This window comes from Sceloporus undulatus, chromosome 1 (assembly GCF_019175285.1).
Source record: "Sceloporus undulatus isolate JIND9_A2432 ecotype Alabama chromosome 1, SceUnd_v1.1, whole genome shotgun sequence".
NCBI classification, from domain to species: Eukaryota; Metazoa; Chordata; class Lepidosauria; order Squamata; family Phrynosomatidae; genus Sceloporus; species Sceloporus undulatus.
This window is the reverse complement of record NC_056522.1, coordinates 231,591,916-231,606,999: the sequence shown is the minus strand read 5'-3', so window position 1 is coordinate 231,606,999 and position 15,084 is coordinate 231,591,916. Positions and strand designations below refer to the sequence as shown.

Sequence of the window (15,084 nt, the reverse complement as noted above, 5' to 3'; positions counted from 1 at the left end):
TAGAACCTTGAATGACTTGCACATGGCATGTTAAAGCTGAATCTGATTCCAATGAGAGGTACCAGACTGATAACAATACCTATTACAGCAATTCACAGGAAACCATAGAAATAGATAAAAGCACTAAAAGTGTCTGGCAGTGAGACAGACTGCTGAGACGTCAGTGAGACAGACTCATTTTCAATTTCAAATTAATCCTTTTATTATTGTAAAATAAGTCCAAGGTGGGTCTGCAAACCCAAATGAATTATGTTAATTGGTGAAAAGGTACTTTTTACTGTGTTTACAGTATGGCAAATCCACTGAAAACCAAATGGCCAAACTACCATTTCGAGTGGCAAGTGTCCCTCTGGACAGAATACCTCATGAAATAACAAATCTTAACCTGGAAGATGGGTGATAAAAAAGAAAGACTAGGGAAAGAGATAAGGATTAGGAGGAGAGTTAACATGGATTTGAGATATGTTGGACATACACAGATTGGAGCTAACACTTGGATATTATGGTTTTTAGTGCACTTCTGCACAGACAGATTAGTGTACAACAGGTGGGGGAAAGAGAGTTAATGCTAGCTTTATTCTCAGTATTTTAACTTTACAAATCCCATTGATCTCAATAAATCCTGTAATCTTGTTTCACTCCTCTTCTCCTCCACAATCCTCCTTGTAGAAGGAAAGACATTTGTATCCAGAAGGAAGAGAAGGACAGGAGTGACTCAGAAACCTGGAGGATCTATTGATGTCAGTGGGGCACAAGAATAAGCCCAATGAGAGATTTAGGGAGTTAGGTATGTTTAGCCTGTAAAAGAGAAGGTTAAGAGATGATATGATAGCCCTGTTTTAATATCTGAAGGACTGTCATATTGAGGAGGACCGAGAGCAATGGATTCAAACTAAGGAAAACAGATTCTAAGGGACGAAACAAACAGCCCTGATGGGGTGGCTTGGAGCCACTCCATTTAAGGTTGGCTTGGGGCTGCGGCAAACAGATGCACAGCACCAATCTAGCCAGCTCCCACCCCAAATAGGAGAAAATATCCACTCCTATTTAGGGCAGAAAAAAGCTGCCTCTTTCACTGGCTCCATGGCACATGGTGTGTAAATGGATAGCCCTTGTGGTCTCTGCCAACTCTATGATTCTATGCTAGTCCCCCCCCCCCGCCATTCTCATCACCAGCCTGCCCCATAACAGTTTCCCAGATATTAAATGTTGTTGTTAGCCCTGATCCATGTTAAGTATTGCGCATTTGCAATGGAAATCCATCTCCTACTTGTTCTCCTTCCTCCAGCCAAGTCTATCTATGAAGAACTATGGAATGAAATTCTACACCTGCTCCCCACAATACATGGCCTAGCGTGGAAGAGAAAAAGAAGGAGAAGGATGACTAGAAAAATGAGCTTTACCATCACTACTTCCAAGCCACCTTGGTTGATACTGAAGTTGTATACTAGTTAGTATTTTTAGAGAAGTTTTAATCATTTAATGTTTTTTATTCTTTTTCTTATTTTATTTGACCCTACTATGTAAAGCACTATGCAAACTTTACAGCGCTCTTTAAATAAATGTTAAGAATAAAAAAGAAGAAGAAGTTGTTCCCCTTTCCCCAATCCTTTGAAATAAAAGTTAAATTTCCCCAGTTTAACTGCTGCCCCTTTTCACAATCACTGTTCTCACTCCCCATGAGCACAAGGCCTGGGCACTCTTCCCTTTACCTAAAATAAGAAAGTCCCAGTGTCAACACTGCTGCATGGACCCTAGGAACAAGACTGTTAGGTTCCCTAGTCACTATTATGAAGCTTGTCTCCTGAACTGGCTACATCCAAGAAGAGAAAATATAAAACACCATGGCAGCACCCTTGTGAACTTGTTGCAGCACCCTGGAGCACAGGACTGCACAGTTTGGGAATGACTGGGATAAATATTTCATTGTATAGTTACTTGGCTGGTGGTGTGGTGTTGTTATTTGCCTTCAAGTCATTTCTGACTTATGGTGAGCCTAAGGTGAATCTATCCCCCAAGGTCCCACAGTGGGGTTCCATGGCCTCCAGAGTCATAGGCCAAAACTCAAATCCCAACACCGATACCTGATCCTAAATATAAGCCGGGATCTATCAGTGTACTTCCATAAGAGAACTGCTTCTACCAGCATGCCTGGAAAACAATGCTTCATCCTCCTCATTGCATCCCTCCCATGCACCCCCAAAAACTGTTCCAGAGGGCCAGGGAACCCTCCAGAGCTACATTGCTGGCTGCAGAAGGGCTGGTGGAGGAGGCTCACCGCTCTGTTGTGCTGGAAGTATAGCATCAGCATAAAACTGGTTGTGGGTTATGTAGTGTAATTTCATGTCATGTAATTACATGTAACATCAACTGAACATTTTTTGTGGTGCCAATTTAGTTCTGCCTTTTTCCCCTCCCCCACCTTGATATATACATCAGTGCTTCCTCATCGAAATACTTAAAGGGCACATATGAATAGAGCATTAATTATTTCCCCACAAGCTTTATTCAACCCAAAGACTGTTATGTATCGTTTTAAACACTTGTAATTTTTAAAATCTGTTTTCAGCTCATTTTACAGTTTAGTATGTTTTTAATGCAAATTATTTTACTAATTTTAGGCTGTTCAACTTGTCTTAAAATTATTTGCAATTCACCTTGAGAACTCTTGATATATGGTGTGACATAAACATTTTAATAAATAAAAATAAAACAAAATAAAACAGGCCTAAAGAGTAACAATTAATATTGGCAAAATGTTTCAGAGCCTTTGAATTTCAAGCACTAAATCAGTTTATTCCCCTTAGAATAGAACTGACAATTTCAGTACAACCTATGCTTAAAACAATTTTACCTGCCACCTCTTTTCAATGCAAACACAATTCCTTTCTTCTGAAAAGGAAGCAGCCTCATTTTTAGCCTTTCTGGAAGGTAAGATAGTTCTTCACCAATTTCCAAATCTGAACAAGACATTACATGTGTTTCTTGAAGAACACTTGCCATCTTCATCCTAATAAAAATGAAAGAAAATCTTATTTAATGATCCACATTTAGTATTCTCCATGACTTTCCAACAATTTTAAATCCTGAAAAAAATGGGTTTGTATCTTATTAGTTGGCTTGTGTCCCATTTTGGGAGAAAGGAGGGATAGTAATAAAATAAAATAAAATAAAATAAAATAAAATAAAATAGCTCCAATCTTACTGAGATGCTATATTAGCATAACAGTACTTTCATTAAGGTTGTATTTTTATTAGGTTTATGCAAGTGCCATTTCTAATGCAGTCTAGTACACATAATAGCTCTCTATCACACACACTTTTAATGGTGGGAAGCTAACTGACCACTACACAGTGGATAAAAGTAAAAGACGAAGAAGCAAAGGAAAACAACGTCAAAGAACTTATAAAATTCCAGCAAACTGTTTGTGTTCACCCTAAAGGCTGGATGGATAAGGAGGGAACTACAGTAAGTGATGGCTATGCAATGTGTAAGGGAAGCAAAGAGGTGCAGGTGGGGCTATGAAAACGGGAAAGAGTTAAAGTACAGAATTAATACACACACACACACACACACACACACACACACACACGGAACCATCCCCTTCTCTGAATAGAGTGGCAAAAGGGAATAATAATTATTATAATTTGTTTTATTTATATACCGCTATTCCAAAGATCATAGCGGTGAACAGCAAGTAAGCTAATTAGCAAGTAAGCTAATTTGCCCCCAACAGTCTGGGTACTCATTTTAGCAACCTCGGAAGGATGCAAGCCTGAGTCGAGCTTGGGCCCTTTTGCTGGTTTTGAACTCGCAACCTTGTGGTTTTGAGTGAATGGCTGCAGTACAGGCATTTAACCACTGCGCCACCAGGGAAGAGCTTAGTCCATCATAGGAGAACCTAAAAGAATTACCAACTCTCTCTACTCTCTTGACACTTCTTTGAGGGGAGGCACAAATGTTGCTGCCACCACTGTTTTCCCAGGCAGGCATTCAAAAAGGACAGAAATGGTGTCACGGCGGGAAAACAGCAGTAATGGCAAAGGAGCACCAAGAGTAAAGTAGAGGTGCTTCTTTTAGGTTCTCAAGGGACAGACTCTCCCCTTTCGCTGCTCAACACAAAGATGGTTCCTGTTTTTGATATGAGTTAAGATACAGTATTTATACCAATCCATGGATAGGTCAACCCAAGGTTGGGTTTTTGTTTTGTTTTTTTGGACAATGTTTTGAATAAAATTTCTAAATTTATACATGAGTATAAACTGTAAGCTGCAAAAGTAGAGAGAATTCATCAGATGGGAGTTGTTATTGTTGCATTCCTTCTAGTAGTTTCCAATTTACAGCAACCGTAAGGCAACCCTATCACAGGGTTGGTTTTTTGTTTGTTTTGTTTGGGCAAGATTTGTTCAGAGTGGGTTTGCCTTCCTCTGAGGTTGAGAGAGAGTGACTTACCCAAGGTCAACTAGTGGGTTTCTATGACTGAGCTGGGATTTGATCCCTGGTCTTTGAAGTCGCAGTCCAATGCTCAAACCACAACACCACACTGGCTACAGTAACAATGTTATCAAAATGACTTCACTTCAAAGAGTTGTGTAATCACATACAGTTAAATTGATTTTCATATAAATATCTGTTACTTAAACATATTCCTTTGTATAAGTAGCAATAAACATGCTAGACTGCCTTCTTAAGTACTTTTAATTCAACTTAAAAGTACAATTTAGATCTGAGTGAAGGCACATGCTGATATACAATGTTCTGTAAACAGCTGATATAAAATGTGCTATAAACAAGAGTTATTTATTATTATTATTTACACAGCTAATCAATATTCTTAATACATTATAGAATAAATAGAATAAATAAGCTATATGCTTAAAACTAACAAGTTTATATTCTATTGAGACAAGGATAATGGAAGGAAGGGAATTAAACTTCTCAGAGTTCATAAGACCTTCTGCAGAGTTTGGAAAATTACTTCAAAGAACAAAAACATACAAAAGCTATTCATACCTAACCAGTGGTAGGATGAAAACATGGATCCCAAGCATCTTCATACCTCTGCTCACTTATTGTGTGTGTGTGGGGGGGGGGGGTTTACCATGATATTCTATTTTTTTTCTTCCTAAAAAGTAACTTTCCAAATTCCTCCTCCATTTAATTACAGTATTTCCACTCATTCAGAGTCCTTTCAACCATGTACAGCTTGGAGGCCATTTTGAAATCCTTTTGGTAAATCCACGATGATTATGAGTTGATCAATGCATTAATGCAGTGTGACGTTTCTTTTTTATAAACAGGGCATCCTTCTATTTAAAGGTCTAAAGGAACATGGTCCTATTTTCAGAGGGTGCTAAGAAGCACCCGGAACCTCAAAGTTGCCAATCCAAAACTAGCCCATGCATAACAGACTCAACAAGGACACCTGCACACAGTATTCCCCAACTAAATGAGATACTGTATATTCTTCTCCAGTGACCCTACACTCAGTATCTTTCTGCTAATGCTCAGGAGATGTTTTCTACAATAGGTGATGGAAGTTGCATAGGTCCCCTCCATTGCAAACTTAGAGGACATTGCATTCAGGCATTGCACATACACTGACCAGACCTCTCCATTTTTACCAAAATAGCCTACACACTGAGATCCAATTTTGCTTGAGAGTGTTATCTCGCCCCCTCCCCACTCATACACATACATACACACCTCCCCTACTTGAGGCTTGGACTCAGGGCTAGTCTTTATATGGAAAGGCTCTACATGTATAGCTGCACTGCAATTCCCATCAACACTAATATTCATAGGGATGACAGGAATACCAGCCATTCCTGCAGGGCCATAGACTTTCCCGCTTTATAACAAGGTCTCTAGCCTTAACACTATTTAATCTGGTCAGTCACAGGACCGCCTGTGGATACCAAAATCTGTGGTCCCATTATCCACATTGGCATACTAAAATGGTATCCCTTACATAAAATGGCAAAATCAAGCTTTGCTTTTTGGAATTTTAAACATATTTTCAAGCTGTGGATGGTTGAATAAGTGGATAGGGAGGGCCAACTATATATAAGCCTCTGTACAGTATGCCCAGGTCCATTTTATGCTGAGGTCCATTTGACAATTCATAAGACTGAAACTGGGTGTAAATGATAATTCCAGTAAAAAATGTGCTTTGCAAGCAACTAAGGCTATAGCCGCACTGCAGAAATAATCCAGTTTGACACCACTTTAACTGCTATAGCTCAATGTTATGGAATTCTAGGAATTGTAGTTTTGAGACATTTTGCCTTTTCTGTCAAAGAACCCTAAAATTCCCAGAATGCCATAGCACTGAACCATGTCAGTTAAACCGGTGTGAAATTGGATTATTTCTGCAGTACAGATGCAGCCTCAGATAGTTTCTCGTCTTTTATGACTGTAGAAATTTAAAAAGGATTGATGTGTATACAGATGGAGTTACATGTAGGAAGATAAGTAATGACTATAGTAATTTTAATTCATTCTTGAATGGTTTATCACCTCATTTAAGGATAAAACAGGATTTGGAGAACTATTGAATGATGTCAACTACTGTGGGAATACAGTTAAAGTGGCTTGGGAGGAGGTTCCCATTCTACTTCAACAACAGATTTAAGAAATTGTTTTGAGATTTCAGCATTTTCATCCAGCATGTAAAACTGCTATTAAAATGAACAAAATTACATTTATGGAATAATTGGGATAATATGTGTGGCAATGAAGGTGATGATAACAGAAAACAAAAGTTGTTGACAGAGGCAGATTTTTAGGAAAGGGAAACATTTCAGTCTTGGTCTTCAAATTAGTACCATCACACTGTGGGAAAAGAAAAGACTAATCCCCAGATCTCCCACTCTAGGTTGATGGATGTTTTCTGGCCTGAAAGTGTTCACATATCAGGAAACCCACAGTAAATCTATTTCTGATGACTGGCCAGTTGCAGTACCTCTGGACTTGGAACACAGAATTTTGAATGCAACATTTTTCTTTAAGTGCTGATGCTATATTATGTGATGCACAGTATCGTCACATAATGATGTAATTATGGGGCAAAACAGAGTGCCCCAAAGGGGCGTCATGAAGCCACCCCTGAGAAAGCCAGACTGGGACTGCAGCAACCATATGCTGCGGCCCCAATTCGCCTTTTTGTTGGCTCAAAAAGAAGCGGCAAATAGCTGCTCCTTTTTGTGCTGACAAAAAGCCAGCTTTTCCGCCCCACCGCAGACAGAAGCCGGCTTTCAGGCACTCCAGCAGCGTGTAAATATCGCACTACCAGTGTACATGGAAGTAGGCTCACGTGTGGGTAGCCGGGCAGCATGATGCCAGCTTCCAGGTGGTTTCAGAGCATGTGGCATCAGAACACCATGCTCTGAAGCTGCCCAGATGGCAGTGCAAAGGGGCAGTCTGTTTCACCTCTATGGCTACTATTTGTTGTAGCTAATTCAGAATGTGGCTCAGTGATGCAGACTGTAAACTGCACACTGCAGTGCTGGCAATTTTGCAGGTAAGATATTGTGAAATGGAAAGAGGAATGGTATTCAGATTAAAACAAGGTGGTGAGGCCATACCTAATTTCCCCTGCTCCCTCTCTCCTGCAGGATTGTAAAGCAGATACCAAAGTACTGTCTTCAGATGTAGCTATGTAATTATTTTATTAAAGATAGACCTGCATAACTCAAGCAAAATGAAAGTCAAATGGCACCTTAGCCTCTTTGTTCTTGCTCCTGTATAATTTTAATATCTTGAGTGGCTTTTATCTAACTGCCTTAAATAACTCTTTTTTCCCCTTAAAAGTACTGACAAGTTTTGATGTGCATTTGAAAAAGGAATTCATTTTATATAAGTCTTTCTGCCAGAACCAAGGAGAGAAAGCAAAACTGTCCCAGAAAGTAAGAGAAATAAACGGGACTTACAACAGAATATTGAAGTGTCGTCTTGGTCTCTGAGAGGTATGTTGCTGCCTGCAGGCTCAAGCAGCCTGAAATAAGAGTGTTGTAATTGTGTTGTGGTTAAATGGGATGGCCACCACTTAAATGCAATAAATCAGCTAGGTTCATAATTAATATGATCTAATTAAGGCAGAAAGTACACAGGGCTGCATGGTTTCAGGAGCAACAAATTATTAAGCAGAGCATCAAGCTGCAGTGGTCTGGTATACATCTGGCAGAGATTGCCATATCAGCCAATCCGTGGGACATGTCCAAATGGTCCACTGGAGAAGTCCCCTGCATCTGCCCGGACTGCAGCTTTCCACCCACACTGTCTTTTGTCTAACCACTCCAAGGTTTCCTTCCCCCCAATTTAATTTGTACCCAGTGTCCCATCTTCCCTTCCATATATGCCTGTTATGACAGAGCTGTTAGAACAATCATTAACACAGGTTAGCTAAGCAATAGTTCCTGAGACAAAGCAACAACTCATGAATTCTTGAGGGATTTGTCCTCCCACAAGACTTCCCTTGATATCTGGTGCAAGAACCATGCCGCATCTTGTACCAAGTCTTGCAGTGGTGTGATTCTCACCATCAAAAAACTTGGTCTTAGGCCTGCTCCAAGCTGCCTGCTGAGAGTGGCCTCCAACAACAGTGCCAGCTGTGATGGCTCAGTGCAACACTGTGCTGTACCCTCTGCTATGGCATTGGGGGTAAGACTTCTGTTCAGTCCTTGCTGAGCAGAGGGGGGAGGAAGAGCCCTCCCTCCAATCCATCTGCCTTGGTCCAGGCCTCAGAGGGAGAGAAGAACCACTGGACCTCATCCCCTTTCCCTCCACCATTCCCTTCTCCTTTTGTTTCGTGTCTTTTAGATTGTAAGCCTAAGGGCAGGGAACTGTCCAATTAAAAATAACAATTGTAAGCTGCCCTGAGAGCCATTAGGGCTGAAGGGTGGGATATAAATACCTAAATAAATAAAAATAATAAAAAGGCGAATTTTTCCCCTGCTTCCCTTGCCCAACCACCTTTTCATGTGCTGCAAGGATCACATTGTTTTTAAGTGTTGTCAAGTCAGCTTTGCTTTACAGCAACCTTATGAAGAGAGACCTTCAAATCACTCTATTATCAACAGCCTTGCTCAGGTCTTGTAGACTCAGGGCTGTAGCTTCCTTGATTGAGTCTATCTACCTGTAACGCTGTCTTCCAGTTTTCCTACTGTCTTCTACCTTTCCAAGCACAATTGTTTTTTTCTAGTCAATCAGTCAGTCTTCTCATGATAAGTCTCAGTTTAATCATCTCAGCTTTTAGGGAGAGTTCTGCACCACGTCTCAAATGAGTTGTTTCCCTTACTAACAGATTTCATCACTGTCCAGCTTTTACAACCTTACATAGAAAGTGGAAATACAACAGCATTGACATTGGGATTCAGTTACATATCTTTATACTTTATACTTGCCCTTCCAAATCCTAGCCTTCTTCTGATTTCTTGATTGAAGTCCCAAATTTAATAATGACTGAGCCAAGGTATAGAAAATATTTCACTATCTTGATGTTTTCATTGTATGCTATAAAATTATATGAATCATCTGTGGTCATTGTTTTTGTTTTCTTGGGACTTTTTCACACAGGAGGAATGTATCACCATCCCGAAAGAAGAAGAAAGTGGGGCCAATTCAAAAATGCATAAAATTACACACTAGCTCATCACACGCAAAGACAACACAGCGTCCATCCCAAAGAGAAAGCAGTGCGAATGTGAATGCATTCATCACATGAGCACATACCCATCGGCTTCTTCATTGCAAATTAGGATGTTTGCGCTGTGGTGCACAGAACACGCGGCTAACCAATCAGAAGGCAGCTGAAGACCAGCCAATAGGATGTGTGCTGGGACTTCTGAACATTTAGAGAAGATAGACAGTTGGGATTTGGCAGTTGAGGGAACAGTTAAGTCCTGAGGGAATAGTTAGTTAGTGCATGGGATCCTGAGAGTGAGGGTTCCAGGAAGGAAAGTTGGGGTAGAGTCTGAGTGGGAAAGGGCTCCCTACAGTTTCACTTCCAGGACTCTGCAGGATAGTGTTAACTTTGGTGGCTGTTAAGACTAAATTTAAGAGAGGAACTTAATAAAAGGATTGAAAATGGTGATTTAGCTAAAGAGTTATAAAACCAATGGTAAGGATAACAAATTAGAAAGTAACACCAGGCTGCGGCGGCGGCAGCGCGCAGGAGTCGTGAGGCGCGAGTGGCGAGCCCTCAAAGACAGCCTAGGACCACAAACTACCTCCCAGCAGCGGCAGCGCCCAGGAATGGCGGGGCGCAAGTGGCAAGCCTTCAAAGACCTCCTGGAACCAACAACTCCCTCCTGGCAGCTGCGACACCCAGGAGTGGTGGGTGGTGAGTGCCGAGCCCACAAAGACCGCCTGGGACCACCGACTCCCTCCCAGCATCGCGGCTCGCAGGAGTGGCAGGGCGCGAGTGGCAAGCCGTCAAAGACCGCCTGGGACCATCAACTCCTTCCCGGCAGCAGCAGCGTGCAGAAGTGGCGGGGCGCGAGTGGCGAACCTTCAAGTCTGCGAGGGATCACCAACTCCTTCCCGGTAGCGGTGGTGCCCAGGAGTGGCGGGGCGCAAGTGGAGAACCTTCAAAGACCGCCTGGGGCCACCAACTTTCTCCCGGCAGTGGCGGCACGCAGGAGTGGCGGGGCGCGAGTGGTGAGCCGTCAAAGACCCCCTGGGACCACCAACTCCCTCCCAGTAGCAGGAGTGCACAGGAGAAGCGGGGTGCGAGTGGCGAGCCCACAAAGACTGCCTGGGGCCACCAACTCCCTCCTGGCAGCGGCGGCACACAGGAGTGGCGGGGCGCGTGTGGCAAGCTGTCAAAGACCCCCTGGGACAACTAACTCCCTCCCAGCAGCAGGGGCGCGCAGCAGAAGCGGGGCGCGAGTGGCGAGCAAACAAAGACCACCTGGGACCACCAACTCCTTCCTGGCAGCGCCGGCGCACAGGACGCGGGGCGTGAGTGGCGAGCCTTCAAAGACCGCCTGGGACCACAAACTCCTTCCCGGAAGCAGCGGCGTCCAGGAGTGGCGGGGTGCAAGTGGCAAGCCTTCAAAGACCAAAGACTGCCTGGAGCCACCAACTCCCTCCCGGCAGCGGCGGCACACTTCCAAGAGATATCAATATCCATTTCATACGTAGTAGAGTGCAGGACTTAATTCTAGACATAAATGATAAAAAAAAATCTATGTAGAAGACCAGGAACAAGAATTACTTATATTAAAGATCTGCCACAACAAATATTAAGGAAAGGAAGGACCACTCTGAACTAATAGAATTTATCAGAGAAACAATATTCAATACAGATGGGGAAAATGGAAGGGGTAATCTTTACAATAGATAGGAAAAAATTCACAATTGACAATCTAAATAAGCAAAAGAATTTCTTAGAAGATACAAAATAGAGGGAGATGGAATCTTAGAGGAAGAAAATTCAAAACAAAATACAAAACCGGAAAGAAAGAAAGAAAGAAAGAAAGAAAGGAGATATCAGGAGAGAATAGATAATAAATAAAGGAAAGAAGGAGGAAGTATTAGAACAAACTAACCCTAGAAGGGGAACCCCAAGAAAACATCCCAGTTTACGTAAATATCAGAGGAGGAAGTAAAAAACACATCAAATTCAGAAAAAGATTACACGAAACAAAACTAAGATGATGAGGTCAAAAAAAGAGAAGAGAGAGGGGAAGGACTTGAGGGAGAGGATACAGAAGAGGGAGCCATCAGGCAGACCCAGCAACATCGAGGACTGCCTGAAGGAAGGGCCCCTCCCTCTTCAACTGTCATCTCGGCCTCAGAGGGGCCATCAGGCAGACCCGCAACATCGGGACTGCCTGAAGGAAGAGGCCCCTCCCTCTTCAACTGTCATCTCGGCCTCAGAGGGAGCCATCAGGCAACCCAGCAACATCGGACTGCCTGAGGAAGAGGCCCCTCCCTCTTCAACTGTCATCTCGGCCTCAGAGGGAGCCATCAGGCAGACCCAGCAACATCGGGACTGCCTGAAGGAAGAGGCCCCTCCCTCTTCAACTGTCATCTCGGCCTCAGAGGGAGCCATCAGGCGACCCAGCAACATCGGACTGCCTGAAGAGAGGCCCCTCCCTCTTCAACTGTCATCTCGGCCTCAGAGGGAGCCATCAGGCAGACCCAGCAACATCGGGGACTGCCTGAAGGAAGAGGCCCCTCCCTCTTCAACTGTCATCTCGGCCTCAGAGGGAGCCATCAGGCAGACCCAGCAACATCAGGACTGCCTGAGGAAGAGGCCCTCCCTCTTCAACTGTCATCTCGGCCTCAGAGGGGAGCCATCAGGCAGACCCAGCAACATCGGGGACTGCCTGAAGGAAGAGGCCCCTCCCTCTTCAACTGTCATCTCGGCCTCAGAGGGAGCCATCGGCAGACCCAGCAACATCGAGGACTGCCTGAGGAAAGGCCCCTCCCTCTTCAACTGTCATCTCGGCCTCAGAGGGAGCCATCAGGCAGACCACGCAACATCGAGGACTGCCTGAAGGAAGAGGCCCCTCCCTCTTCAACTGTCATCTCGGCCTCAGAGGGAGCCATCAGGCAGACCCAGCAACATCGGGACTGCCTGAAGGAAGAGGCCCCTCCCTCTTCAACTGTCATCTCGGCCTCAGAGGGAGCCATCAGGCAGACCCAGCAACATCGAGGACTGCCTGAAGGAGAGGGGCCCCCCCTCTTCAACTGTCACTCGGCCTCAGAGGGAGCCATCAGGCAGACCCAGCAACATCGAGGACTGCCTGAAGAGGCCCCTCCCTCTTCAAAATGTCATCTCGGCCTCGGAGGGAGCCATCGGGCAGACCCAGCTACATCGGGGACTGCCTGAGAGCTGGTGGAAGGACTTATTCTGCCGCTGCCCCCCCCCATGTCACCTGGGAAGAAGCTCCCCAGAACTGCGGAGGACTGTCTTGCCGCTGTGGTGGCTTTTTACCAGGGGGAGGGGTCAGTGAGAGAGGGTTTTGTTTTATGTCTTTTGTTTATTGATATTGCTGTGAACCGCCCTGATCTATGGAAGGGTGTATAAAAATAATAATATATTTATATTTATTTTTAGCACGAAGTCCAACAACATAAAAAAAAAGGAGAGGAAGGAGAGCCAAGAACAAGACGTAACTGATAACTGTTAAATAAAAGTAAACTAACCAACAATGCCTAATAAATAATTTCTTGGACGTGAATGGTCTTAATTCTAATTTAAAAGAAGCAAAGTTTTCATTGCATGCATAAACTAAAAGCTAATGTGTATGCTTACAAGAAACACAAATTAGAAGCAGACCTCCGACTATTAGAAAACAAAAAAAATGGGAACACTATATGGCCTCCTGTGCCAAGGTAAAAAGAATGGGGTCACTACTTATGTAACAATGAATATGAAATCAAAAGAAATTTTTAAACAATCCAAATGGTTTATTTGGCAGTTGAGTAGAGTTAGAAATACAAACAGAAAAAATGCTCTTAATATTATACCTTCTATTCGGAAGGGCATAAGTCCCATTCTAGAATAGACTTAATAATGCTTTCTAAACAATATAAACAGGGTAAGAACATGGAAATATGGCCAGAGTGTTCTCCGACCATAATATGTCGAGTTAGAGTTAAATATTTATAGAAATTTGAATAAAGGATGGAGAATGAATGAGGAGATATTAGAGGATGGGATTTTGTTAATAAGATTGAAAGGAAATAGCTCTTTTTTTTAAAGAAACTCTGGAAAAGGAACCAATTGAAGGTAGTATGGGATGCTAGTAAAGCATATATAAGAGGTTTATTTATACAAAGAACAGCGCAAATTAGAAGGGAAGAAAGACAAAAGAGAAGAGTGGATTAGATCGGAACTTAGGGAAAGGAACAAGAGCAACAAGTAAGAGAAGCAAAAAACTGAAAATGAAATAAGATATTATTAAAGGGGCAATTAGAGGCAAGGTTAATGCGAGAGGTGGCTATGAACCTTGAAAGATTAAAACAGGATTTTTTGAGAATGCAAATAAAATTAGTATGGATGGCCATCAGACTAAGGAAAGAAAAAGGGAAAAGATCATAACAAAAATTCAACAAATGAGAAGATTATAACGGAAGTTAATAAATAAGAAACTCGTTTGTGGCATATTTTCAAAATTTATTTGAGGAAAAAGGAACCTAATTGAAGGAGAACAATGATGAAATTGCTAAATCGTAATGAATTAAAATTAAGTTTGGAACATAAAAGGAAACTTAATGAAGAAATATCTGCAGAAGAGATTAAGGGACTATAGCCAAACTCAGAAATGCGAAAAGCCCCAGGAGTGGATGGCTTAACAGCGAAATATTATAAAATCTTTGAATAGAATTGCGGGCGCCAATGAAAGAGGTATTCATCGGGTCTCAGAGGAGGGAAAGCCTGACTCCTGGGGGAGGACATGGTATCTTTAATTCCAAAGGAAGGAAGGACGAGACGTTATTAAATAATTATCGACCAATTTCATTAATGAAAATGATTATAAATCTTTGCAGCTATCATGGCAATAGACTTAAAGGTTCCTGGATGAAATAATTAAGAAAGATCAAAATGGTTTTCTACCAGGAAGGAAAATTAAAAATAACATAAGAAATATAATATATTATAGACTACTACAATACCTATAACGATAAAAAGGCGGCGTTGTTATTTGTGGTGCGGAAAAGGCATTTGACAGCGTTAGCTGGAAGTTTATGATCGATTTGTTTAAAGCATGGATATGGGGTAAATTTGTCAGAATGTGGAAGAAATATTAAAAACCAAACGGGGCAGTTGATAATTAATGGGGAACGGACAGGGAATTCAGTATAAAAAGAGGTACTAGGCAGGGGTGTCCCTATCCCCATTATTGTTTATATAATTTTAGAATACTTACTAATAATATAAGAGGGAATCAAAAATTAAAGGAATAAGAATAAAGGGAAGGCTTAAAGTCTAAGCTTATGCAGATGATTTAGTTCTAATTGGAAATCCAACGGAAGTATTGAAACTTGATGGCAGAACTAAACTATTTGGAGCTTTCCGGATTTAAAATAATAAAGGGAAATCAATAATAATAACCAAGAATATGAAG

At 42.3% G+C, this 15,084-nt stretch overlaps 1 protein-coding gene across 4 annotated transcripts in view; it reads right to left on the bottom strand.

The window, feature by feature from the left end:
* The window catches only part of ZRANB3 (zinc finger RANBP2-type containing 3), a 94,196-nt gene that overhangs the window by 46,285 nt on the left and 32,827 nt on the right, over positions 1–15,084 (bottom strand). For 2 of the 4 annotated variants that reach the window (XM_042444937.1, XM_042444941.1), the window contains exon 2: positions 2,855–3,010. In XM_042444937.1, the coding sequence (XP_042300871.1) occupies positions 2,855–3,009 (155 nt within the window). In that variant the 5' untranslated portion in view covers position 3,010. Of the gene's footprint in view, positions 1–2,854; positions 3,011–7,932; positions 7,998–15,084 lie in introns of those variants that run through there. The other 2 variants (XM_042444938.1, XM_042444939.1) reach the window with 2 other exon arrangements.